We start from the raw sequence: 26,934 nt of genomic DNA on the forward strand, positions 1-26,934 counted from the left end.
TCATTTGGAATCTCGATCAAGTGCAAGTAATTGAAACAGAATTAAATATCTGATTACCTTTAATTCTGACCCATCAGGACAACTGAACCAGAGGGTTTAATCAAACTGCATCGAGTCAGAACCTGAGAAACAAGTGCACATGTTCCCAAATGTGTGCTTCAGCAGGTTATTTTTGCTGACTAATTTATAAATCAGGGATGCAAACAGCGCGCCTTTTGGCGGATGCCGCCTTTTTCACAGCTGAATCGCGCAGATCCGATTTTTTTTTGGGGGGGGGGGGGGGGGGGGGGGGTTGGAGTGTCTGATTATAATTTCAAAGTAAATTCTGTATTAAAATTACTAAATAAGCAAATCCGTTACAGTCCATGAAACAGGAAGTATAAGGATGAGAAAAAAAAAGTTTAAATCGGGAAGCTGCGCACATTTGTGCAGCAGGACTGCGCAAATGTGCGCAGCTTCCCGATTTAAACTGTTTTTTTCTCATCATCCTTATACTTCCTGTTTCATGGACTGTAACGGATTTGCTTATTTAGTAATTTTAATACAGAATTTACTTTGAAATTATAATCAGACACTCCAACGCCCCGCCCTAAAAAAAAATTCGGATCTGCGCGATTCAGCCATGAAAAAGGCGGCATCCGCCAAAAGGCGCGCTGTTTGCATCCCTGATAAATAGTTTATATTTATCGCATATTATTAAAAAACAGCAGGAATTCCTGGTTAATATCAGATTATCCGACTGAAACTAAAACACAGGTTCATCAAGTAAAGATATTCAGCAGGATTCAGTAATAAATACATGACCTTAAGGCTGGGCAATATGGCAACAAATATCGCAATACTTGGAATCAGTAACGATAAACAATCAAAACAAAACCAAATGAACTGAAGAAATTTGAACTCAAGTTCAAATCTCAAGCCCCTCCAGCAGCCACAAAAAAAAAAAAAAAAGTCAGGTTAATCGTCTTGTTTGGGTTCTAAAAGCAGCAGGTAAACAGCTGATGAGGTATTTGTTGGAAATCACATCGCCCAGCTCTAATGACTTGTCTAAACTGCCATGCAAATGTTGGGTTAATAATGTAATTAATCAAATTTCTCACATTAGCAGTAGATTATTACCTGTAATTATTTTTTTTTAAATTCACTTAAAATGTTGATCATTAAAACATTGTTTTCAAACAAAATGTTTCAGTAATGATCAACATTTTAAGCTCGCCAGGCCTCGCGGTGAGACACTGGTGATCAGACGAGGTCGTCCAGAACCCAGACGTCTCCCGCTAGGTCATTAGCGCAGCTCTGGATGGTCCAGGTAATCAGCGCAAACTGGTTACGGAACAGATCGGCGTCAGAACCGATGGCCTGCTGTTTGAGGGAGCTGAAGTGCTGGAGCAGAGCACTGATGCTGTAATCACCAGAGCCGAAGATGATGTGGCGGAACGGGACGTCCCTCGGGGAGACGTATGGAGACAAGAGGTTGTGCTCCACCTGCAGCGAGAAACACGCAAAGCTTTAACACTGACTAGAAAAGTTTATTCACATTTACACTGCATTATGTTACAGAACAGTACTGAAATGTTAGAACTTGTTTTCATTGAGGTCACGATCGGTCATCATCGCCAACATGCTAGTTTCACAGGTGCTGGGATCAAATTAGCTTGTTTTTACCCTCATGATGCGGTCGTTGATGTTGCGGCATGTTTCTGCAACGTCCAGGTCACTGTTTTGGATCTCATTCTGCAGAGCTGAAGTGGCGCGAGAATACAAGCCGATCGCTGACGACAGCCACGAGACATTTAATGTGGAGGACGCATTAGATTTCAGTGCTGTAACCTGGAGGAAAGGGCGAGGGATGACACGACAACACAACCCACCATGGATCAGGGTGAGAAAGCTTTTAACCTTCATCATAAAAACACACTTTATATAAGTAGTAAAAAAATAAATAAATAAAATAAAATCATACGCGCTCCTTTGTGATCCTGAACACATTCTTCCTGAAGACGCGCGTGTACTCGTTGACGTCCAGATTGAGGATGTGATCGTGGATGAGCCGGAGCGCCATCTGTCCTGCCACCCGAGCCGCAGACACAGAGACGGACAGAAGATTCCCCTCGGTGGCGCTGTTCAGATTTTCTCTGGTGTCTAGAGGTGTTCCAGAGTATTGATAATCTGAAGACTCCTGGAGCAGAACGGGCATCAAAATCAGATTAATGATGTATAGAATATACTGTAAATATCAACATCTGATCATACGCGTGTCACTATGATGATCATCTACATTCACGCATGTAATACAATCTGCCTAAAGTCTGATCCCCCCCCTTAAGTAACATTTACACGCAACCAAACACGATTCACTCAATCGGAGTTCTTTTACTGGCTGTTAGTTTACTACATTTCCCAGTTACCAGGTTAAACACCGAAGCAGTGCTGCACCAATAAAAGCTATATTCATGTTTTAAACACACACACACACACACACCAAAACGTCCTCATATTCTTTACCTTTAGACAATACAAAAATCACATCATGACATGTATAGATTCTCTGACACACCATAAAGACTGTTACCTGCTTCAGATAGCACAAACCCAAAATCTGGGTGCGTCTTAAAACACCATCTATGCACATTCTTCTCTCAACTTGCATACTTTTCAGCTACACACTTCTGAGGGCTGGAGCGCCACCACATGAAGCACCAGACTGCCTTTTGAGTCCATGGTAGACATTATTATTCATTTACAAATAAAAAGTTCAAACAATTCTTATATTTGTGCATCATTTCTTTTAAACTACATTTCTTGTAGCCTTATTACATTATTAAACAAGGTGGCATATTTTACACCACATGATGTGAACAAACCCGGTAAATAATTTGTTTTATTCTAAATGAACCAATCTCAATTATGAGGAGTATAAACAGGTCCAACCTTCTATGCCAATCATAAACCAAAACTCCCTGCTCTGCGTTTGTTCACGCTCCTGAGAGACAGAGAAGAGCTCGCCGAGCGTAAAGACTACAGTGATGAGTATTCGGACCTCGTCTAGATACACTGGGGCTCAGTGACGCACAGCATCCAGTGAAATATTTATTTTTGCTTTTAGATCATACACAGAACCTAATGACTCCCTCTGAGGCAATTCATAACATAACTCTTCCTTTGCATTTGTTTTCAAAATCAGAGTTTGGTTTATGGTGAACGGATTTCAGGGACATTCACACAGAAGCCCATGTTCCATGTTTTTACTGACAGCCAAAACAAACGTGTCTAACCATATTAAATAAATCTCTCCTCTTTCACGAGGCTGTCTTCATTCTGAAGTTCAGCACGGTGGGCGTGATCAGAGTGCATAGGGAGAGTATACGCAACTGAAATGTGCAAATGGGAGAAATCACACGCATAGTAAACAGGTACAGAAATAATAAAGGCATCTTTCCAGGAATTATTTGGAAACGTTAATAATTCCGCTCATATTATATAGTTATTCCACTGTTAAGGTTTAAGAAATAAAGACAAACTCACGCTGTCTGAGACAAAACGGAAGGAGATGGAGGGAATTCCAGAGAACGCCAGGAAAGGGTAAGCGCCGTCCTCCATTTTCATGGGCTCCAGACTGAGAACAGAACATTCAGGAAGTTAGTTCCAAAACACCTTAAATTACTCAGGCTCTGTTTGTTATAAAGGAGGATTTAAAAGGTTCAGGTTAACTTGCTGCAAACAAAAATAACTTTCTAAAACACAAAACAGTGAAATATTTGAGGAATTTTATAACGCTCATTAGTGAATAAGTATTGGTTATTAAATGACCTGTTTAAAATATCCATGGATATAACTGGGGCAGTGTTCTTTTATTAAGATCAATATATCAATCAATCCAAGTAATTGTAGTTACTTATAGACCCTTTTCAGTCACGTGACCTTCGTAAACGCGACCACCATTTTGGACATGTAGCGGACTTCGGCTCGAATTGGTTTGAATGCGAGGAAGGCGACAAATGGAGAACATACAAGAAAAAGGAGCGAGATGCAGAGAATACCTTCGCTATCCAGCGACGTAGGGCATTTACAGGGCGAGCAGAGGGAGAAATAACAACAGTAACGACACATTAGCAACGCCGCACAGAAATAACGGTTTATGGCACAGACCCTTTCGGTTCTCGCTCATCTAGCTGCTACAATGACTGCTTAGACTGCAACAATAATACCTAACACACATTTAAGTATCCGTCGTAAAGACGTGAAACTCGTCGAGTGACGAGTGTGTTCATTGATAAGCTAACACAATCTAAAAGTAGACATACCATCACACTGCCCTGGCGCTGTGTACAGTTTACCTTCTATGGTTTGTGCACTCGCTGTTTGCTATTACTTTCTCCAACCGTTGTGACAGATTACAGGGAACGGCCTGGATTTAAGAGACAAATACCTGTTCCTCTTGTTTTGAACACTTATTTGTAGGCAGTGCTTAATTTGTAAAGTGGGAGGTCCCGGAGCGCAGAGGATGAGCGGCTCCGGTGCGGAAAAAAAGAGGGGTGGAGGGGGGCGCGGCGCTGCGCTGCTGGGCATGTTTTGTAATAACACTGCAAATTAAGTTCATCTGCAGATATTTTGTGGATGTCGTTTCATGAGAGAAATCACCAACAAGACAGATATCAAAATCAGACATTAACACTAAATAAACTTGCATTTTTTTATTTAATTATTTGGGGTTTTTTTTTTGTTGTTACATAGTCAAAAGAGGTGTCGGATCACCGGATCCAGTGTAAATAGCTGCCGGAGCCAACGCCCGAGGTTCCGGAGCGCGCTCCGGCTTGCTCCCCCTAAATTAAGCGCTGTTTGTAGGACACTGCCTCTGATCGGTCCTACAGTCTACCAACAGCAAAGGAACACAACGCTAGCTAATGTCGTTAGCTAATAGCTACTACAGAAGAACAGAGGTTACAATGGGTTATTTTAGCCTATTTGGTTACACACTCGCCGCCACAGAATGTTAACAGCAATGTAATGCCTTTTCTGGCTAATTTTATTCGTCTTACCGCCAACAAAGTGGTCACTACACAAGTGCTGGTATGCCGAGGGCTGCCAATCTTTCCTGTTTATGGCCGCTATCCATCTTCTCCGTCGGGATCCGATAAAAATGATAAACCTTGCCTTATTTGTTGATGGTTACTACATCCAGGTGCACAACAATATAGTGGCATGATGGAAGTCTTGCTGAAAATAAACACTTTCTTTGCTGCCGTTCCTCAATGCTGGCTGTGGTAAACTACTGGTAGTACATGTCCAAAATGGCAGCTGCGTTTGTCGTAACGTCACGTGAAAAGGGTCTATAGGGAGGGAAAGTGAAACACAGCGATCCTAGTGGTAGCGTTCCTAAGCCGAGACCCATACTATTGAAAATCCCATAGACCCGATTTTTTAAAAAATCCCACGAAGTTATGACATAGAACTTGTACACCCCCCAAAAAAGTGTGTTGTATGTTGGGATTATCTACTAACTGTGAAAGTATCAGGTGAAATTTTGCTGTCTTTTAAAAGATCGAAATTGCGCCTAACCTGTCAGAAACGGACTACAATCAAACTGTTTAGTCAGAGTCGCTCATATTACGTCAGCAGTAGGCTTGATAAGTTTTGTTCTTCATACTAGCCCTTACGAGTGCTGACAGCTCTCCCTGTGAATAGCGGCAGTTGACTACATGCCCTGATCTGTAATGGTTATCCCCATGAGGGATGCATTTCTTATTGGTACAGAAATACTCCGCCAACCATGCTATACAAATCGGCATGTTGATGTAGGCTACTCGCCGGCCGCTACCTGCTACAGATTTGGAAAGGCGCTAGACTTGTGGTGACGTCACATACGCAACATCAGGTCCGTGTAGTCTTTGATCAGCTTATTAAAAAAACATTCAAAACAATTCAAATCGGTGGAAAAAATAAATTATGATCACCAGGATCGATAGAGCTGCCCGACATGCACAACATATGGAAGCCATTATCTTAACTTTGAAGTGTAACCCGAAATGTAATTTTTTGAAAAGATATTCTCATTCATTTTGCCATAGATGAGGACCCACACATCCAGTAGGGGGCGATGAGATTACTTTCCCTCCCTATAATTTATACCTCAAAGTAAAAGGCTGTGAGTTTAAGAACATGTACTCACACTGATTTATGCCCTGGTGAGGTGGTGAAATCCTGAGCGATGGTAAGCAAACTGTTCCGGGGACTGGGCACCTTTAGATTAAAGTGGTTCAGGTTAGACATGTGTAGGGGGTGCCAATACTTATGGTGGAGAAGTAAATTCATACCTCAGCCATTGTTTTCTTCAGGAGCGTGTGCAACAGCGGACTGGAGGAGGCTTTGAACTGCTTTATACCTGCATGGGCACGCACACACACACTCGTGAACTTCCTGCTTGACAGCTTATTGAGCCTGACCCTGAGGGGACACTGAGAACTGACTAAGTTGTAGAGCAGGAAGCTGCTCCTCTGTTGAAAGATGTATGCGTAATTCTTCAATAGAGAAGAAACTTATTTTCCTCCTCCCATTTCTTATAAACCCAACCTGCTGTTTATTTTGCCAATTAACTCGTTTGTGAAAAGTTTTATATATTAAAAAAAAAAAGCGGGGGGGGGGGGGGGGGGGGGGGGGCTTCAATCCAAGAATTGATGATGAAACAAGCCACAATGAATAAATTAATTAGTGAATTAAACCCAGCGTTGCATGTGCGTGTGTGGGGTGTTGGAGTGCAGCGTACCGGACACGGTGGAGTCCAGGCTGATGTAGGTGAAAGCTCTGAGGTTCAGTGAGGAGAGATAACCCTGAGGGAGACAAACAGACCAGAAGATCTCACCGTTATGCTGCGGGAAGTGTGCTCTGTAACGCTGACTATATCCGCAGAACATTTGGGTGAAGTCAGCACTCATACCTCGAGCCACTCTGTAGAACCGATGCTGCCGAAATCTCCGGCACTCCAGCTGGCAAACACAATGCTCCTTCTCGGCTTAAACCCATCTGTGGGAAATGTTTACAGGTTTACTCTCAAACGTTATGAGGAAAAAAAAAAAAAGAGCCACTTTACAGCAGGTTAGCCCCGCCCCCTCGCTTTGCAGCAGCTTAACCTCGCTCTGGCTCACTTTACCTTTCTTCATGTCCGTGATGGCCCTAGCGAGCTCCAGCAGCAGTGACGTGCCGACAGTGGACTTAGCAAATCCACTGCTGAACGCGTCTCTCTGAGCACCGAGCACCACGTAGCGATCTGCAGAAACAAACAGCGAGTGAGTTCACACTGAACACTGAGACACTTGAGCGTGTGCAGGATCATGCTCCAGCGCCTCACCTGGATCTGTGAAGCCCTTAATGACTCCGAAGACATTACAGATCTTGGTGTCAACGAGGACGTTATTAACCGTCACGGTGACAGTCGTTTCTCCTCCCATAGTGTATTTGACGCCCGACAGCGTTCCTGCGAAATTTGTGGGCGCTTCCTTTCCTCCCATCCTCCTGATTCAGAAAGCAGTTCGCAATAAACATCACACTAACATTAAGCACTTCCTGTAAACCTCAGGTTCAGAACTACTGGCACCCTGGCTGAGTCTCTGCATATTTCCCAATCTCAAAAGTGAAAGTGGGCGGAGTTTCACTGAAAGGTGTTGGGGTGGAGACTTATAATGAGCTTTAAATGACAAAAAAAAAATCTTGTGTGGCTGAATCTCAAATGGGCATTATGACTACATAATGCCCATTTGAGATTCAGCCACACAAGTGGCTGTGTATCATGTTGTACCCTATGTAGTGAACAACTCCAGTGAATAGGAAGCTGTTTAGGATTTAGATATTTCATGCAAGTCATGAGTAAGGAATATTAAAAAAAAAATTTTTTTTAAATCACGCAAAATATCAGCAACAAGAGACACCACTGTGGGTAGATAGATAAATAAATAAAAAGGTGATGTAATCAATGTTCAGATGGTGTTAAAAACAATTAAATGTGATGTCTGATGCAGTTAACATTTATAAGCATGTTGTAACACGTCTCAGTATGATGCAGCAATCAGTGGCATGAAACTTACTGATGGATTTTGCGAGCTGTTTCCGCAGTGATGGTCTGAGCCACGATCTTAGGAAGCCCAGAGGATTTAGATGGAGGAAACTGGGTGTGGTTGAAGGAAGGAAATCCCGGAGTGTAAGGATCTCCAGTTCCGAGGTGAACCTGGATTTAAAGACAAGCCAAGAAGAAATAAACGAAGGGAAATGGAAGAGCACGCGACAGGAAGGTGGCAAGAGAACACCTGGACACTCACCTGGCCATACAGCTCAGTGTTTTCACTCTCACCTTTCGGCTCCCGATAGATCAGAACCGCAGCTAGGCCAAACTGAGCAGCGTTCGCAACCTGGACGAGGAGGAGCCAGAACCGGTCAGGACATCGAGGTCACAGTGGAGGACTTGAGCCACACAACTGTATTAAAGAGATCTGAGGTACCTTCTCTGCCAGGCTGATGTTTCCAGCTCTAACCAGAGCAATGTTCTCAGCCAGACTCATCCCCTGATTCTGGAGGTTCTCCAGATCTTCTCTTCGGCCATAGTTAGCGTACACCACCTTCCCCTGTGTAAACATCGGAAACCTCAGGAAGGTCAGTTATAAAAGAAGGAAAGAAACTGAGCAAGTAAAACCATTATGGATGCATGCTTCAATTACAAGTTAGTAAGCTCCAGTGAATTGGATAATGCACTAATCATGTAAGCATTTAGCTTTAATTTTTTTTTTTACAGACATTACGACTGTTCATGACTTACTGTTTTTATTCAGTGTTAGAGAAATTTTTTCACTCAATTTCATTTTATATTATGGCCAATGTGAATTTTGAAGATCCAATGTTTTACTTTTAATTGCCTAAAAGTACTCTTCAAGCAGAATTATCTTCCTGAACACCTCTGATAGTGAAGTAACGGGAGAGGAAATACTGTAGTGATTAGGACATCTTCATGCTGTTGCATGCTCATCACTAAAAACTCCACGCGTCTTACGCACACGCCTCATTTAACTAACACAGACTACTTGCTGTAAGGGGCGTGGCTACATACTAGTTTACAACAGTAGGTCAGGTGACGGGAACATGTCCAGAATAGGGGTGGGCAAAAATATCGATACGGCGATATATCACGATACTTTGTCTTCCGATTCAATATAAATATTTTTTCAAATAATAAATCATGTTTCAGACGGGTTGTAAATCCAGTACGACTTCCGCACCTCCGCTCCGCAAGGTGTCGCTGTGCCGCTATCTCACTGCAAGGCACTCTTCGTCTTCTCTTTTTTTCCCGGTGGTTGCAGTGAGGAAAAAAAAAAAAAACCAAGCAAGCATGGCTGTTAACGTAAACCTAGAGATGCCGCCGAACTTTAAGGCAGATGTTTGGAGGCACTTTGGATTCCAAAGGAAAGGAGAAAAAAAAAAAAGTGAGCTGGACAAAGAGTACGCACTTTGCAAAACCTGTTTCACTCCAATTAGATATTCAATTTCTACTGCAGGTGACAATCAGCTCTCAGAGGAGCTGTCTCACCTCTGAGCATGTTGACCAGTTGCTCTTGCTGAAGAACAACATGCAGTTTTGAAATGTGTGCTCACAGTACAGGTTTGGATTAAACTTTACACAAGTACTAAGCACAAGTTAAATGTTCTCAGGTATATGTTCTCAAGTTTACAAAGAACAAATTGATATTAGTGTTAGCACTGAAATGTATGTGCAGTCTGCAGTGCAAGTTTTCATAAAACAATTTGATTCTGCTTGTTAAGCAGCACTGATGTGTCCATGCTTACAGAAAAGTTGATAATATTAGCACAGAAATGGGAATTTTCTGTATGTTGTAGTGAAGCAACTCTTTGTTTTGCCAGCAGTGGAATAGAGACAAATATATGTCTGGCAAGAGTGTGTAGTTATGTATGTGAAATGTAATTTTACAGTGGTCAATAAATTCTGATTTTCTTCAGTGACATATCATGATGTGGTTGAAATTTCTTGCAATATATCGATTATCGCTGTACCGTGATATTATCGTTATCGTGGGCAAAATATCGCCATAGTATCGTATTGTGAGGTATCTGGTGATACCCAGCCCTCGTCCAGAAAAACAATACAGTTTTCAAAAACCCTCAAAAACACCACCTGGTCATTTTAAACACCTGTATTTTACCTGGAGTTATTCCTACTGCTCAGCTTATAGACCATGTGTAACCCACACATTCGGATTAAAATCTCAGATACTTTAGTCATCTTAGCCCTGTGATGACCTGGCGACTTGTCCAGGGTGTACCCCGCCTTTCGCCCGTAGTCAGCTGGGATAGGCTCCAGCTTGCCTGCGACCCTGTAGAACAGGATAAAGCGGCTAGAGATGATGAGATGAGACTTTAGTCATCTTAAACTTTTGGGGAAAATGATTCCTGAGTCACCTGATCCAGGAGAACAGACTCTGAACTCCAATACATATCATTTACATACTTTAGATAAATTTTATGCACATTTTGAAATTACCATTTTACCAAATACCAAAAAACAAGTGCAGCAAATATCACGCTGTATGCAATTAATTTGTTCCCAACAGACTGAACACCGTGCACTTGTGGTCAGAAACCTGATCAACTCAACTTTAGTGTTTATTGCCTTGCCCGCGACAGAGTAAGCGGGGCAAGGTATTGCAATCAGTGCGGTTTGTGTGTGTTAACAATCTAGCGTCTAGATGGCTGCACCAACTGACTTCAAATTTTCAGGGTTCATGGGCAATGGTCCGTAGTAGAGATGCACCGATACCACATTTGTGAAAACCGATACGAGTACTATCAGTTCAGTACTTGCCGATACCGAGTACTACCGATACTGTTGATGTTAAAATATAATTTTTAAAATATTGCAGCATTTGAATATTTAATAGGCCTACTTTATCTATTTCCCGTGAATGTTGTTTTCTAACTGGAGTGATCATGCACACGGGTTCACATTGACAATCTCCGCTGCTCCAGAAGCGCAGAGTAGCCTTGAGTCCACGTCACACAGCCAGACAGCGCCTCTTCACGGTAGCGCTTATCTTTTGCAACATTGTTACAATAATGTTGCAAAACCTAAGTGGCTAGGCCTACATAACAATGTTGCAAAAGAAGCGCTACTGTGAAATGAAGAGGCGCTGTCTGCTGGCAGTGTAACGTGGACTACAAGGCTATCTGCGCTTCCGTGTGCAATCTCTCTCGATTGTCGCGCAACATTCACTCCCAGAAAACTACACTCATTGCAAATAGCCTACACAAAGAATTAAATATTTAGCTGCTGCAATTTCTGAAAAAGGCTGCTATTTATTTGGATTAGATTACAATGTCCAACTTTCGAAGTCAAGAAAGACTTGCACTCTTGCAACATGTAAGACCGATTGTTGATGAAGGGAGGAGAGAGCAGTGAGTTACCACATGCAGCGTGATCATTTCACTCCGCTGGTCACTTACCCCCTCTATCATCGGCCTTCCGCAACATTGCGGTCTTGGTTGACTTAAGGGTTGTTCTGGTGGTGCGCTTAAACTACTCCAATTACATTTAGCAACAAGACAAGGGCGTGAAAGGGAGGAGCAGTGACCATCGCAACATCACAGAGAGCGCACAAGATAACAGTGGCGGCCGGTGACGATGTATTATTTAAATTTCCATCGCCAGTAATGCAGACTAAAATATGCCGCCCCCCCCTCCCTCATGTGCATGTGCGCACATCCTGCTGTGTGCTGCAGGAGAGTTGAATGCCTCGAGCACGCTCTTGTTCAGTCGCAGAACTTGTTAGGCAGACGCTGTTGCTGTCCATTCGCAACATCGCGTCCCGTGCTCGTGGAGCTCCATACCTGTAGATGGGACGTCAATTTCCTTGGTCTTAGCGTTGCCCTCAACTGAAACAAGTTGGAAAACTCAATCAGCCATTTCTTAAAGCTCTCTCTCTCACTCTTCACTCTTAAACTCTCCCGGTTGGACTCGTACTTAAAAACTCTGCCGGTTGGATTCACCTATACAAAAATCCGATTTTCATTTGTTTGTTAGTGAGTAGCCTGTCCTACAAAACCCTTACCTAGGCGAATAGCCAACATTAAAAAAGGACAACGTTGGGGATCTTAGCGTAGGCCTATCTGCGTATGGCAGCGAAAGGGAGTGGAGTGTGGAGAGATGTTTAAAATGACAGTGTTGGGGAAAGATGTTGTGACGGCACTGTTTCATGACTACGCAAACATCTTCGTCATGGAAAAATGGGTTGTTGTCGAACAATTTTTTTTTGTCTTCTGACGAAATTAGCCTACGCTCAATGCTTGAGATTTACAATTTTTTTCCTGGGAGAGGCTTTTTTCCTCGAACGGACGCTGGCAAAAGGCGCTTCACGGAACACTATCGGCGCATGGTATAGCCTATCATATTATGCTCAAGCCTGAGCTCAACAATGCTTCAGTTTTTTTTTCTCTCTCGAATGGAACAAAAAGCGCTGCGGGGAACATTGGTATCGGCGCAGGTATCGGTTCATGGTATCGGCAACTGTTTGACAAGTACGAGTATATTAGTGGAGTATCGGGGCCGATGCCAGTATCGGTATCGGTGCATGCTTAGTCCATAGATAACCTGATACTACGTCATGCATGACATGGTGGGGTTTCCCCATTTGCAACACATTGTGGGATACAAATTTGCAACCTGAGAGAACAATGGAGCATGCGAGTGTGCACATGAAACACAAAAGACCAACTACAGTAATGGAAAGTGAGAAGAAAAAAAAAAAAAAAACCCTGCATTTCAAAGGAAAGGAAACACAGAACCAAACTAATAAATAATCAGCGATTGTGTGCGTCACTCCTTCAATCAAACTTGATTTTCTTTTCCTCTCCTCAGGCTCATGTCTGAAACAGATGGGTTACACAGGAAATTCACGAGGTTATACTAAAGCCGAGTTTAGGAAAGTCTATTCGTCGCATTATAAAGATAGAGAAGTGTGGCAGCAGGGGCATGGTCAAGCGTCAGTCTGTGAACAGAGGGCGGAGTCAGGGAAGGTAAGTGGCAGAATCACTGCACCTGATGTTAGTTAACCTGTGTTTGTGTGTCTTCCCCAGTGACCGTGCCCTATAGAAGGAGAGAGGGAGAGCAGAGAGAGAGAGCTCTCTCCCTAACCAGAAGACTTTTGTGTGTGTGTGTGTGGTGTGCGCACGGCTGGGAGAGTGGTAAAAGCTGAAACGCTATAAATGGAGCACTTGCATGTGACGTCACAGCCGATCCAGATTGTGACAGACGCCATCGTGTCGGTCAAACGCCATATTCCGCCTTCTACTTCTGCCTTTTCTTCTGGAAAACCCTACTATATACAATTCTACTACAACGGCTGCGGCTACAAGCTCTCCCTACCTGTGCACGTTTACGTTTTTTGTGTGTATTTTTGCGTGTTTTTCGTCTGTACCAGACTTCAATATCCACTACAACCGTATGGACTTACTGGACATTAGTTTCCAGCAGAAAATGACGGTTTGTAGCGATTTCCATCGCATACACAACATTCCGGACGAGGAAAAAAAAAAAAAAAAAAATTCCGGACGAGATGGCGAGACCAGCGGGGTCTCCGTGGATTGTTATTGGAAGCAAAGCGAAGGAGGCGGCGCCGGGAGCCGAAGCAAAAGCGAGGCTACAGGCAGAGCCGGCCTGTTGACTAAGCTCAGAAAACAGCTACTCAAACCTCCACTGCCAAGCCTCTACCTCTCCAACGCCAGATCCATGTAAACAAGACGGACGATTTGGAATTACCTTATTCTATTCTATAATCGGCTGGTCAGTGCTATACTCAATACTTAAGTGACTTACCCATCCAATGAGGATTATTTTCTTGTTTACAAGATGCCACATCTGAGTCGCTGACAAATCCTGAATTTCTGTAAAGAAAACTGTCCAGAGATTTATAAGCACGCAGTGCTTCACCACTGAACAGCGAGGGAAAGTTAATGAGGTAATCATACACGTCCGGGTATTCCGCTGGCAGTTCAAAATCCGGTCGTGAAAACTCCGTCCGGTAAGCCATAAGGGTCACAAATCTGTAGATCGTTTATTTCATTAGAAAAATGAGCCGTGTAGTCCATCGGTTGAAATTGATCCATTCTGTACACGAGTGCAGCAGTATTCAGCGGTGTTTTTGACCGACAAGATGGGGGTTGTGTACTTTCCGGTCACATGACTGCAAGATCTCTATAAAGAGTTTTTGGAACTCAGTTCTGGCCTGCCATGCTTGTGCTCCACCCACCCGCTCTGATTCCTACAGTAGTGCCAAAACCTGGGACGGTGCGCAGAGGAGAACAGCCCCATGGAATCCTCCCCCTTCAAGGACCTGATCCATGCCCTCGCCACGGCCCAACAGAGCCAGCACCAGGTGCTAGTTGCCCTCCGGAAGGAGTGGGAGCAAAAGGTTCGAGGCCCTGGTGCTGGCGCAGCAGGAAGATCGCCAGGCGTTCCAGCACCTACTCGCGTCGACAGGGTCCACCACCTCCACTGCCGCAGGCCCTCCCCACCTCACCCTAACGAAGATAGGCCTCGGGGTCGTCGTGTGGGCCCATCTCACACTCTTTGAGCAGGCAGCAGAGGCCTGGGGCTGGCCGGTAGAACAGTGCGCGACGTGCCTCCTCCCCCTGTGAATGGGCAAGGCGCAGCTGGCCGCGCTACAGCCGGCTGGTCTACGCCGACTTCCGCTGGGCCGTCCTCCAGCGTGTGGGGCGCACCCCGGAGCAACAACGGCAGCGCTTCCGCGCTCTGCGCCTGGAGGAGGTCAGCCTGCCAGCAGTGGCTGAGGGCCGACAACCGCGACGCCGAGGGAATCGTCGATCTGGTGGCGCTGGAACAGCCCAACTTCCCAAAGAGACAGCAGAGTGGGTCCAGTGCCATAGCCCGGCGTCACTGGATCAGGCCATCGAGCTAGCGGAGGACCATTTGGCGGCTGTTCCGACAGCATGTCTCCTCTTCTCCCCTCCCCTCTCCTGTTCCTCGTCCCATTCCCCCACCATGGAGGCAGGGGCCAGCTCCCCCCCAGCAGGCCCACCACACCCGCGGTGCCCTATCGTTTCCCACTTCCGTGTCTGTCCCCCCCCAGGTGAGTGAGCTCCGGAACACTGGTGCAGAGAGCGCGAGCCCGGGCCGGTTTGCTGGTGCTGCGGGGAGCCGAGGCACCTCCAGCATCAGTGCTCGGCGACAGAGGTGGGCGCGGTGGTCCGGATCCCCGACGCACCAGGAACTGCCCTCGATCGGGCCAGAGCGTATCGCACACCAGTGAGTATCCAAGAGAATACGCATCAGGCTTTGGTGGACTCCAGCTGTAATCAGACCTCAATCCACCAAAGCCTGGTGCAAGACGAGGCATTGGAGCGCACAATTGGTGAAGGTGTTGTGTGCGCACAGGGATGTTCACAACTACCCTTTAGTGTCGGTCCACATTCTATTTCGAGGGGAGAAATTTAGTGTAAAGGCAGCGGTTAATCCTCGCCTTACCCACTCGATAATTTTGGGGACTGACTGGCCAGGATTTGGGGAATTTATGACTCATTTAGTGAAGAGTGGGGCCTGCCATAGTTCAGCAGGGGGAGGTCCCGGTGTGGCACTGGCGGGAGAAGCTGTCACAGAGCCGTCTACGTCATCACCGCGTCAGAGTGAGGAGCAGCAGGCTCCTCGTCCCTCATGGATTTCCTGTTAGACCAGTCACGAGACTCTGCGGCATGCGTTTGACCAAGTGAAAGTAAATCGATGGTCAAACGCTCCAGCCAAACGCCACCCCGTCCTTCCCTTATTTTTCCATTATTAAGGATAGGTTATACCGAGTGACGCAGGACACTCAGACGAAGGAGCCAATCACACAGCTTTTGATCCCAAAGAGCCACCGGGAATTAATATTCTAGGTGGCTCACTTTAATCCCATGGCTGGACACTTGGGGCAGGATAAGACACTAGCCCGAATAATGGCCCGGTTCTATTGGCCAGGGATTCGTGGCGATGTCCGTAGGTGGTGTACGGCGTGCCGCGAATGCCAGTTAGTAAATCCAGGGGCCATTCCAAAAGCGCCTTTGCGCCCTGTCATTAATTGAGACCCCGTTCGAAAGAATTGGGATGGAGCTCATCGGGCTATTAGATCGGTCAACACGAGGATATTGCTTTATTGTAGTTCTGGTGGACTATGCAACGCTATATCCGGAAGCAGTGCCTCTTCGCAATATCTCAGCATGCAGTATTGCAGAAGCACTCTTCCACGTCATCTCTCGAGTTGGAATCCCCAAAGAGATTCTGACTGATCAAGGCACTACGTTTACGTCACGCACACTGCGCGAACTGTATGGGTTACTGGGAATTAAGCCGATCCGCACCAGCGTTTATTACCCACAAACGGACGGCTTAGTCGAACGGTTTAAATTGCACCCTCAAAAACACAATTTAAAAAAAAAAAAAAAAAATTGTAAGCAAGGACGCACGCAACTGGGATAAATGGGTCGAGCCCCTGTTATTCGCAGTGCGAGAGGTCCCACAAGCCTCCACGGGGTTCTCCCCATTCGAATTATTATATGGGCGTAAGCCATGTGGCATTCTAGACGTACTGCGGGAAAATTGGGAGGAGGGACCTTCAACGAGCAAAAACAAAATTCAATACATTAAATCGACCTGCGCACAAAACCACACACACCCCCACCCCAGGAGAATTTGCGGCAGGCCCAAGAACGGCAAATGCCTGGCCGCACCCACCTCTTACACTGAGATGCCCCCGGGGGTGGTAGTGTGCAGCCGCCCTTACAGGCTGCCCAAACCAAAAAAAAAAAATAAATAAATAAGGTGGTTCGGGAAGAACTCAAGGCCATGCTCGACATGGGCATTGTCGAGGAGTCCCACAGTGACTGGAGCAGCCCGGTGGTCTTGGTTCCCAAGGCCGACGGGTCGGTCCGGTTCTGTGTGGACTATAGAAAAGTCAACACAGTGTCTAAATTCGATGCGTACCAATGCCTCGTATTGACGAGTTGCTTGATCGACTAGGCACAGCTCGTTTTTATTCGACACTGGATTTGACAAAGGGATATTGGCAGATCCCCTTGACTCCATTATCCCGAGAGAAAACGGCCTTTTCCACACCGTTTGGCTTACACCAGTTTATCACACTTCCTTTTGGGCTGTTTGGGGCGCCCGCTACGTTCCAGCGGCTTATGGATAGGGTCCTCCGCCCCCACGCCACCTATGCGGCCACATACTTGGACGATATAATCTATAGTAATGACTGGCAGCGGCATTTAGAACACCTAAGGGCCATCCTTAGGACGCTGAGGCGAGCGGGTCTCACAGCCAACCCGAAGAAGTGTGCGATTGGGCAGGTCTAAGTACAGTATCTGGGCTTCCACTTGGGCAATGGGCAGGTGCATCCCCAAATTAATAAGGCAGCAGCGATTGGGGCCTGCCCGAGGCCCAAGACCAAAAAGGGGGTTAGACAGTTCCTGGGGCTGGCTGGCTACCATCATAGGTTTATACCTAATTATTCAGACGTCACCAGCCCGCTGACTGATCTCACTTAAAAGGGGGCACCAGATCCGGTACAGCGGACAGAGCAATGCCAGCGGGCTTTCTCTGAGGTAAAGGCTGCACTGTGTGGGGGGCCACTCTTGCACTCCCCTGACTTTTCTCTCCCCTTTGTTTTGCAGACAGACGCGTCGGACAAGGGGCCGGAGGCTGTTCTGTCCCAGGAGGTGGAGGGAGAAGATCGTCCGGTGCTGTACATCAGTAGGAAGCTGTCAGTGCATGAGGGCTGCTACAGCACCATAGAAAAGGAGTGCCTGGCCATCAAGTGGGCGGTCCTCACCCTCCGCTACTACCTACTGGGATGCCATTTCACCCTCTGTTCGGACCACGCGCCCCTCCAGTGGCTCCACTGTATGAAGGATGCCAACGCACGGAACACCCGTTGGTATCTGGCACTCCAGCTGTTTAAGTTCAAGGTGGTCCACAGGCCAGGGGCGGAGATGGTCATGGCGGATTTCCTCTCCCGTCCGGGGGGGGGGGGGGCGGGGCTGCTGCAGGCCAGACGGCTCCCCGGCCTGAGTCGGGTGGTGGGGGTATGTGGCAGCAGGGGCGTCGTCAAGCATCCGTCTGTGAACGGAGGGCGGAAGTACTCCACCCACCCGCTCTGATTCCTACAAGAAGTGTTCGTATTCCCAAAACTATTACTTCTGATCACTACGTTTGGCAAAAACATTAGTAAACACAAAAACTTAAAAAAAAAAAAAAAAAAAGAGATAAATGTAACGGCTTCCCTGATATAGTGGACGCTCAAACAGGCAGGTGGGAATCAACGTAGTCACTTTTGGTTTTAGTTTTTAAACGGTCACTTAACATGAAACACGCTTTTCAGCAGTTTCAAAATAAACTGTGTGCCACTGCACCGACATGATTTCAGCCAGGGGAAGAGATCTCACTGCACACACCCCACCGGCCTTGCACTCCATTTACAAACCGGCGCTTGATCACGCCCCCGCTGCCACAGTGAAAAAGAACCGTATATTGTCTTGCTCAACGAAATAAACTGTATGATAGTGTATGATAATGGTCAGTGTAGGATAGTGAATCGAGAGGTTGTTCACCAGAAGTTGTGCAATATAGGTGTATAGTCTAATTACAAACATTCCCGCTCAGCAGTCTTCACCATCGCAATGATAAAAAAGGACCTATGTAAACTATAATGCACAGGAATAATATTTACATTGTGAAATCAATACATAATTTTGTTATGACTAACAAATATTGGCTAGAATACGCTCAGTGAAAAAACAGACTTCAACAAGATGAGTGACCAGGCTCAAGTTCACCTCAAAAAGATACATATTTGGGCTAATTGCAGCATGTCCTTCACTAATTACAATATCAGGGATGTGATTTGGGGCTGGTGAAATTATCTGAAAATTTTAGCCGGGGGTCTGGGGGCCGCAGGCCCCCAGCTGGTCCAGGGCAGCACCCTGGTGGGGGGACAAGGGGGGAAGCCCCCCGAAGCTCCTGGGTTTTGGGGTTTTCTGACTTAAAAATTGTACTAAAATGGCAAGCAAAACACACAAGAAAAAACTTGTCATGATTAACAAATTCAAGCCAATTTAATGGTCAACATGCAACTCTGACACACGCACTCACTCGCGCACTCACTCGCGCACTCACTCGCGCACTCACTCGCGCACTCACTCGCGCACGCTCTCTCTCTCTCTCTTGCTCACACACACACACACTCTCACTCACACCCCAAAGAACCAGCGCGGCAGGGCCCGTTAGCCCCGCGCCTTGGGACGTAATTCGCCCCGAGGCGAGACGCGGCGCTCCGCTTAGGTTTCGTTTCTATCCCGGGCTCCAGCCCGACTTTGGACGCTCGTAGCTCGGGCAGGGGAGGTCCCAGTATCCCCAAACTTGACAGCCAGAGACCTCTGCCCTCTCCCCAAATAACGAAATCGCTGAACAAATGTCTCACAGTCTCATGTCCAACGTCTGTAGCAACCTCTTTCTCCAACCATTCCCAGCGGAACTTGTTTTTCACTATTCTGTCGATTTCTTTAACTCAATTTGCATCTTTACGCTCGATCACGAAGGCTGCCATCTTTCAACTCTGTTTGAAGCGAGCTTACGTACAGCTATCTAACAAGTGCGTTCATTGGTTGTTACAGAGCGATGGGCCAATCACGTACCTCGTTTCATCTCAATGACGTAATTACGTCAATGAGATGAAACGAGGTACATGATTGGCCCATCACTCTGTAACAACCAATGAATGCGCTCGCTTCAAACAGAGTTGAAAGATGGCAGCCTCCGTGATCGAGGCGTAAAGATGCAAATCCGAGGCTGCCATCTTTCAAACAAAGTCGGAACGAATAGGATACGAATGTGGATTTGAGGGAAAAATCGGAAGCATTTTTTTTTTCAAGTTTTGAGATGAAAAAAGCGGAATTCCGCGAATTCGCGGAAAAATCACATCCCTGCAATATTTACGATCGGGAGAAACAGACTAACCAGCATTTGATGTGTAGGATCCATTGGCTCAGTCATATTTTCTGTCGCAGCTTGAGTACTGAACTTGCAATGCGAATGTTATGATTAGCTCCTCCTCTTGCGGCAAAATGACATAACTGGGTCAGTGCTTGGTCAATGAAAACCTGCGCATATGTACGTGGACGACTTCTGTTTGCTTGACTGCACGAAGCATGCAATTTAAGGCACATTATTTGCTCGGGAATCCCCTCAAAATAAATAACTTCAGGGGGCGTCGTGGCTCAGGTGGTTAAGGCGCCATACCATGAATGCGGGCGACCCGGGTTCGATTCCGGCCCGAGGTCATTTCCCGATCCCTTCCCGTCTCTCTCTCTCTCCCGCTCATTTCCTGTCTCTACACTGTCCTATCCAATAAAGGTGCAAAAAGCCCAAAAAAATATCTTAAAAAATAAAAAATAAAAAAATAAAATAAATAAATAACTTCACAGCCACAGAATGGCCTGGTTTTTTTCTTCCTTTCTTTGAGATATTACAGAAATAAACAGGTCACAATGACCAAATTTCAGAGGGAACTAAATTTCACCAATTTTATGAAATCGAAAGGCCGTCTCAGTGTAATACTCAATATTTAAATCAATTCAAAATCTAAAGTTTTTTTTAAAAACAGAAATTGATAGCTTGTACTCGTGATATAAAAAACACACATGATCCTTTTGTAAAAGGATAATGAAACATTAACGTGTTATGCATAAGTTTTGGCACCCACCTGTTTGGTTCCTGTCGCGCTGTATGCTAAATACCCCTTTGGGCTTCCAACCTCCTCCGACCCGATAAACACTTTATTCTCCCTGTTCATGAACGAGACGCTGCATGAGCGATAAACACAAACAACTCCACATAAAACATCAAAAACTGACGCTCACCTCGACGGCATCTGCAGCTTCACGTAGTGCACGTCCATCCACTTGTCCATGCCAAACCTCCCGAACTTCTCCAACACCATCTGCCCCAGTCTGTGATCTTCTGCGCTGCCAGCCTCATGGTCCCGAGAGGAAAACTCTCTGTAGGAAGAGGATCAGAAATGCAGCAGTTACAGCAGTGTGGATCAACAAAGCTGAAAATAATTCTATATAAATACACAAATTAAAAGCTAACTCACTCTAAGGTTTTGTTCAAGGTTGCATTTGTGAGTTTCTCTTTCAGCGTCCTCGTGATGCTGCTCCAGTCCGCAAAGGGCTGAGTGTATTTGCCTTCAGTGTGCGCAGGACCTTCAGTGTGCGCAGGACCTTCAGTGTGCGCAGGACCTTCAGTGTGCGCAGGACCTTCAGTGTGCGCAGGACCTTCAGTGTTCACGCTGACATCAGGTTTATGGGGTGTCATATAACCAACAAGAAATCCTGATACACACAAAATTAAATTAAAAATAAAATGCCCGAGTGTCACATGCTCTTAAAATTATGAATATTCATTACACATTCACACCTGCCGATATAGACCCCTTTCACATGACGTCACCGCGCCGCGAGATTTTGTTAGGCGCCATATTGGAAGACCAAGTACATGCACTCACAACATAAAACAAAGTACGAGCGAGAGTAAAGTGACACGATGGATGATAATTCGGGTTATGTGAGTACATTACCAGTTGCAGAAAGGGCACGGTATGTGGAGAAACTGGCTGTGATTGATGGGTTTGACCCATATGATAAGACTCGGGGCAAGGGAGAATGGAAACATAAGGAGGACCTGACACCAATTCTGCCATCTGTTTGCTACCCAGACATTGTAAACTGTTTGTTGGTTTACACCCAGTGCCTACACTCAGTGTTCGAACTATGCTGATATTTTCGGGGGGCCCCTTTTTTTTCCCCTTGGGTGTGTGTGTGCTTGCGCTTGTCTCGGAGCACGGATCTCCAAACACATGAGAAGCCTCTCTTACGCACATATCACGCGGACTCCACACACGCATCGCGTCTGAAGTCATAACTCATCAGGGGAAATCGTGTCCGCATTGGCATGTTCAAAAAAACAACCTCGTGTCAACAATGATACCACACGCAAGAAAAAAAAAGGAAAGAAAAAAAAAAAAACAGTCAGGCTACTCAACAACCAACCTGGCAGCAGCAAGCAAGCCCCAAACCATCCTAAATTATTATTAAATTGTAGAAGTCTGGGAGGCTTGCTCCTCATACAGTTATCAACTTGGGGCCACTTTAGCATGTTTTAAATCTGAATTTCTTGCGTTTGCTTACCTCAAAGTGTCCGCAGATCATGCACAGACTTATCCATTATATCCACAGTTTTTTGCCAAGTCTCACACAGGTTTCTTTCAAGTCTACTGTTGGGCCAATAAATCATAAATAAAACAGCTCAGATTTGTTTGTTTAAGTCGTTTGCCACTCCACTTTATTCTCGTGGGTTCACATACCGCTGTCGTTATTTCCCCCTAATCACGAGTTTGTTGGTCTTCCAAAATGGCGCAGGGTCTGTTTACTTCCGGTTTCGGGTGACGTCAGTGAAAGGGGTCTATACAACAAACACCTTGCTGCACTAGTGCTAATTTACTTTATTGTAACTAATGAGCCTAAAACTGTCTTTGTTAAACATGGTAAATAAAGTTAGCAACAGTAAACACGATCATATACATAAAGTTGTAGTTGAGGAATCCGGGTCACTGCACCACACAGAACCTCACCAGTGATAAAAAAGAAGAGAACCATAACAGCAATCTTTGCCACGTTGCTCCACTTCCCATGAGACTTCTGCTGTGTGCGAACGAAAGAGTCACCCACTTCTCCCTCTTCAGCCGAGGACTTGAGCTCCACCGAGACCTCATGATCATCAACAATCTGATCCTGATCCTGGGCCAGGTCCCTGTACATGCTGGTTCCCTTACGGAACTGATTTCACAAAGAAAATCAAAGAATTTGTATAAAAATTTACACAAGCACATTTTTGGGATTTCTCTTGAAAATAATTGTTTACCGCCAGAAAATCAGAACTTACAATGTTCGAAAACTTCACGTTTGCTTGACTGATGCATCCCGCCATGATGGACCTGGAAAAGGAAACCAATTAATTGTAAAATAAGATTATTTCAATGCACAATAGCACGAGTGGGTACAGGATCTGTTCTGAGAACATGCATCTCTGGTGGCTTTATATAAACATCAAACCTGGTCTAAGGGCAAAAGGTTTAATTTTTAACTTATCAATTCAAATAAATAAAATCACTGATTCAGAGCCAGTTATAGATCGGAAAAGTCAATAAAATCAGGAATGAGTTCAATATCCACGCACTGATAAAAATAAAAAGAAGAAAAGGAAGTGAATAAATGAATGCTTCCAAGCTGGCTGTAGACGTGACAAAAAAATTTAGTAGTTAATAATAATAAATAATAATAATGAGATAATAACCTCTCCACTCACACACACATACATATATATAAAAAGATTAAAATAAAGGGCGGCACGGTGGTGTAGTGGTTAGCGATGTCGCCTCACAGCAAGAAGGTCCGGGTTCGAGCCCCGTGGCCGGCGAGGGCCTTTCTGTGCGGAGTTTGCATGTTCTCCCCGTGTCCGCGTGGGTTTCCTCCGGGTGCTCCGGTTTCCCCCACAGTCCAAAGACATGCAGGTTAGGTTAACTGGTGACTCTAAATTGAGCGTGGGTGTGAATGTGAGTGTGAATGGTTGTCTGTGTCTATGTGTCAGCCCTGTGATGACCTGGCGACTTGTCCAGGGTGTACCCTGCCTTTCGCCCGTAGTCAGCTGGGATAGGCTCCAGCTTGCCTGCGACCCTGTAGAACAGGATAAAGCGGCTAGAGGTAATGAGATGAAAATAATTAATAAATAGTAATAAAAAAATAAACCAATTCAGAGCCAGCTGTAGATGAGTTCAAGTGGGGAAGAAATAAAAACAAAAACCAAACAATAAATGAATCCACTGTTTCTCACATTTCTGGAATACGGTGGGTGTTGTTTCATAAACAGTTTTTTCCTGGGAAATGCAGAGAAAGCTTTACTATCATGTGTGCGTGCTGTAATCAGGAAGAAAACCTGTCCAACAATTTCACTACAGTGAAGACGTGTCATTTCATCATGCATTTCCTGCTCAACATTTCAAAACCTCATCTCATTATCTCTAGCTGCTTTATCCTGTTCTACAGGGTCGCAGGCAAGCGGGAGCCTATCCCAGCTGACTACGGGAGAAATGCGGGGTACACCCTGGACAAGTCGCCAGGTCATCACAGGGCTGACACATAGACACAGACAACCATTCACACTCACATTCACACCTACGGTCAATTTAGAGTCACCAGTTAACCTAACCTGCATGTCTTTGGACTGTGGGGGAAACCGGAGCACCCGGAGGAAACCCACGCGGACACGGGGAGAACATGCAAACTCCACACAGAAAGGCCCTCGCCGGCCAAGGGGATCGAACCCAGGACCTTCTTGCTGTGAGGCGACAGCGCTAACCACTACACCACCGTGCCGCCCATTTCAAAACCTAAAAACCTCAAAAGAGCAGAAAACCGAAACGGGTTTAGAGGATGAGGAACCTGACGACTACCGCAGATATTACGCCACAAAAAGAGGAAAAGGCACAAAATAATTAACGGTCACTTAGTTCCAGCTAGAGCATTTCTAGTGGACAGGTCACACCTCATTCAGGATTTATTTACTTCATCAGCATCAAATTACAGAGCTACAAAACACTCGGTCAGCGCATACGGGGATTTACAGACACGTCATTTCAAAAGCGGGACAAAAACTTCACTCAGGTTTCAGTGAAAAAAAAAAAGCCCACTCATTTTCTAACATTTAAAACATCAAACGATTTCTGTGTAATGACGACATAAAGTTAGGTGCATAAAGAATAATTAATGATGATTTCCTCTCAAACTCTCCCACAGCTGGTGACATTACATTCATAATATTCTCATCCTTCATGAAAATGAGGAGTCAAGGATAAAAATCTGGACCCCCCCCAAAAAAAAAATCAATCAATCGGCGACAGAAATCTCGCAACAAAATCCAAGAGATAAGAGAGAGGCGCCAGTCTGAGCACGACTTCAGGGTCACTACGTTACACAAATCAGAGCTCAGGTTGTAAACACTGATGAGAACAAAAACGACGACATAGAGCCACCTGCAAACTAAGATTCATACCAAATAATAAAGTAACCCCAACAAACAAAAACAAAAATAGTATAAATTGACTTTGAGCCACTTGTAAAATTCAGCTACAAGAAGAGATGAACTGGTTTAACCGCCAAACACTCCTCAGACGCCTCAGGTGAAAATTAAACTACTGACCATTTATTTTTTGTTTTGAGGGAAAAAAAAAAAACTAAGTTTAAAAGGGTAGTGATAATTAACCTCATCATTTCACATTAAAGTTGCAGGATTTCCTGTTTGCACAGAAAACGGTTGACATTTCCTATTACAATGGATGTCTTAAAAAAAATTCTAATTCTTCTAAAGAATGGATAATAAAGCAACATCACAAATGCACTTGATCTATAAACGATACAATGTTGTTAAACTTTACAACCACAATGGAAATAAGTGTTCTGCACTTTGCTGTGCTTTCCTTGGTTTAGTTCCATGTATTTAGTTCAACTGTACATTAGTATATTATCTTACTTGCATGTAATTTTACCTTAATAAATCTATTTTCACCTTAAACAATTAGACACTATTCACCTTTAACACAGTAAGCATTATTACAGAAAATCTGAATAATTATATTAACAAGGCTGCCAATAATTTTAAAACCACCACTTGCATTAAAAAAAAAAAAATATCATTCTGAACAAACATTGTTTAAAAATATTGATAAAATGATTTCTACCGTCATGAAGGGTGCCAATTTGCTGGATGACAATTAAAATAATTTTTTAAATTCAGCTTTATGTCTCGAATTATTTATGTTTATAGTCATAATTTTTTAAAACCCCGCTTTTGAGTGATCGCGCGCACACAAACCACTTCCGGTTGTGACTGCATAAAGGTCGTTTAAATTAGTAACGAGGACAAAAAATAAAATAAAATAAAAAATAAATAAAAGCATGGGAATAAATGAAAGATTTGAACCTGGCTCTAACAAGAAAGTTAACCCCATGCTAACACAGCTAGTTTAATTAGAATACATTTTAAAATATAAAATATAATTACACACTGTGTGTAAATCTTTGACGTCAGCAAACAGAAGCTTTCACACTTTAACTAAAAACGCGGTCATATTTTTCATAAATGCATATTTTTTATAGTATTTACCTCACAGACCTCGTTGAGTTTACACAGCTAGCTCACTGGCTAATTTCCATTGATGAATCAGTGACTACAAAATGGCTGAAGTATCAGTTTAATGCTGCAGCTTAGAAAACACGAATCGGTTCTTAATCAACGCTGTATTCTTTGCATTAGATTTTATTTTAAAACCTTAAAGTTCTCACCTTTTTAATGTGAAATTAATGAGCCGCAGGAAGCACCTCCTGCTCTCCCACACGCGGTCTCTGCGTGAAAAGTGATTCAAACCTGCGGCTCATGTGTCATTTAAGAACGATTCGACTCTTTGTGAATCGACTCGCACGTGCAAGTATCCAGTGCACTCTTTCTTTTCAGTTCGTTTCAGTCATGCTTTCTTTCTTTCTTAGTATACTTCCTCTCACTTTTTAAATCCTTACAAATTTCTTTCTTGTCTATTCCTTTATTTATCCTGTATTTTCACTTATTCTTTCCGTACCCTACTCTTTCTCCAGTTATTACTTTCAATCAACTCTCATTATTTCTTTTTTCCATTGATGCAAATGGAAATCTCATTTCTCTTTGGGAAGGGAAACTGACCACAGTGCAGTTTGTACAGAGCTTAAAGCTAATATCTACACGCTGCTCAT

General features: G+C 44.6%; 1 protein-coding gene across 1 annotated transcript; it reads right to left on the bottom strand.

Annotated features, from left to right (window-relative positions):
* Positions 1-546: 546 nt before the first annotated feature.
* tfr1b (transferrin receptor 1b) lies at positions 547-26,573 on the bottom strand. The gene is made up of 19 exons (XM_060899697.1): positions 26,494-26,573; positions 23,039-23,090; positions 22,728-22,932; positions 21,192-21,429; positions 20,956-21,093; positions 20,799-20,880; positions 8,490-8,612; positions 8,310-8,399; positions 8,079-8,218; positions 7,346-7,509; positions 7,148-7,264; positions 6,935-7,020; positions 6,764-6,827; positions 6,315-6,382; positions 6,170-6,240; positions 3,526-3,616; positions 1,964-2,179; positions 1,666-1,830; positions 547-1,485 (listed from the first exon to the last, which is right to left on the bottom strand). The coding sequence occupies exons 2-19, from the start codon at positions 23,081-23,083 to the stop codon at positions 1,243-1,245; spliced, it is 2,346 nt and encodes a 781-aa protein (XP_060755680.1). The 5' UTR covers positions 23,084-23,090; positions 26,494-26,573; the 3' UTR covers positions 547-1,242.
* Positions 26,574-26,934: the final 361 nt, after the last annotated feature.

The sequence above is a fragment of the Neoarius graeffei genome, chromosome 19 (assembly GCF_027579695.1).
Source record: "Neoarius graeffei isolate fNeoGra1 chromosome 19, fNeoGra1.pri, whole genome shotgun sequence".
NCBI lineage: Eukaryota > Metazoa > Chordata > Actinopteri > Siluriformes > Ariidae > Neoarius > Neoarius graeffei.

Coding starts and splice junctions, on each gene's coding strand:
- tfr1b (XM_060899697.1), bottom strand. CDS start 23,083: ATGGCGGGATGCATCAGTCAAGCAAACGTGAAGTTTTCGAACATT. Junction 7,265..7,345: donor TAAGGGCTTCACAGATCCAG/GTGAGGCGCTGG, acceptor TTGTTTCTGCAG/ATCGCTACGTGGTGCTCGGT. Junction 2,180..3,525: donor TCCGTTTTGTCTCAGACAGC/GTGAGTTTGTCT, acceptor GTTCTGCTCCAG/GAGTCTTCAGATTATCAATA.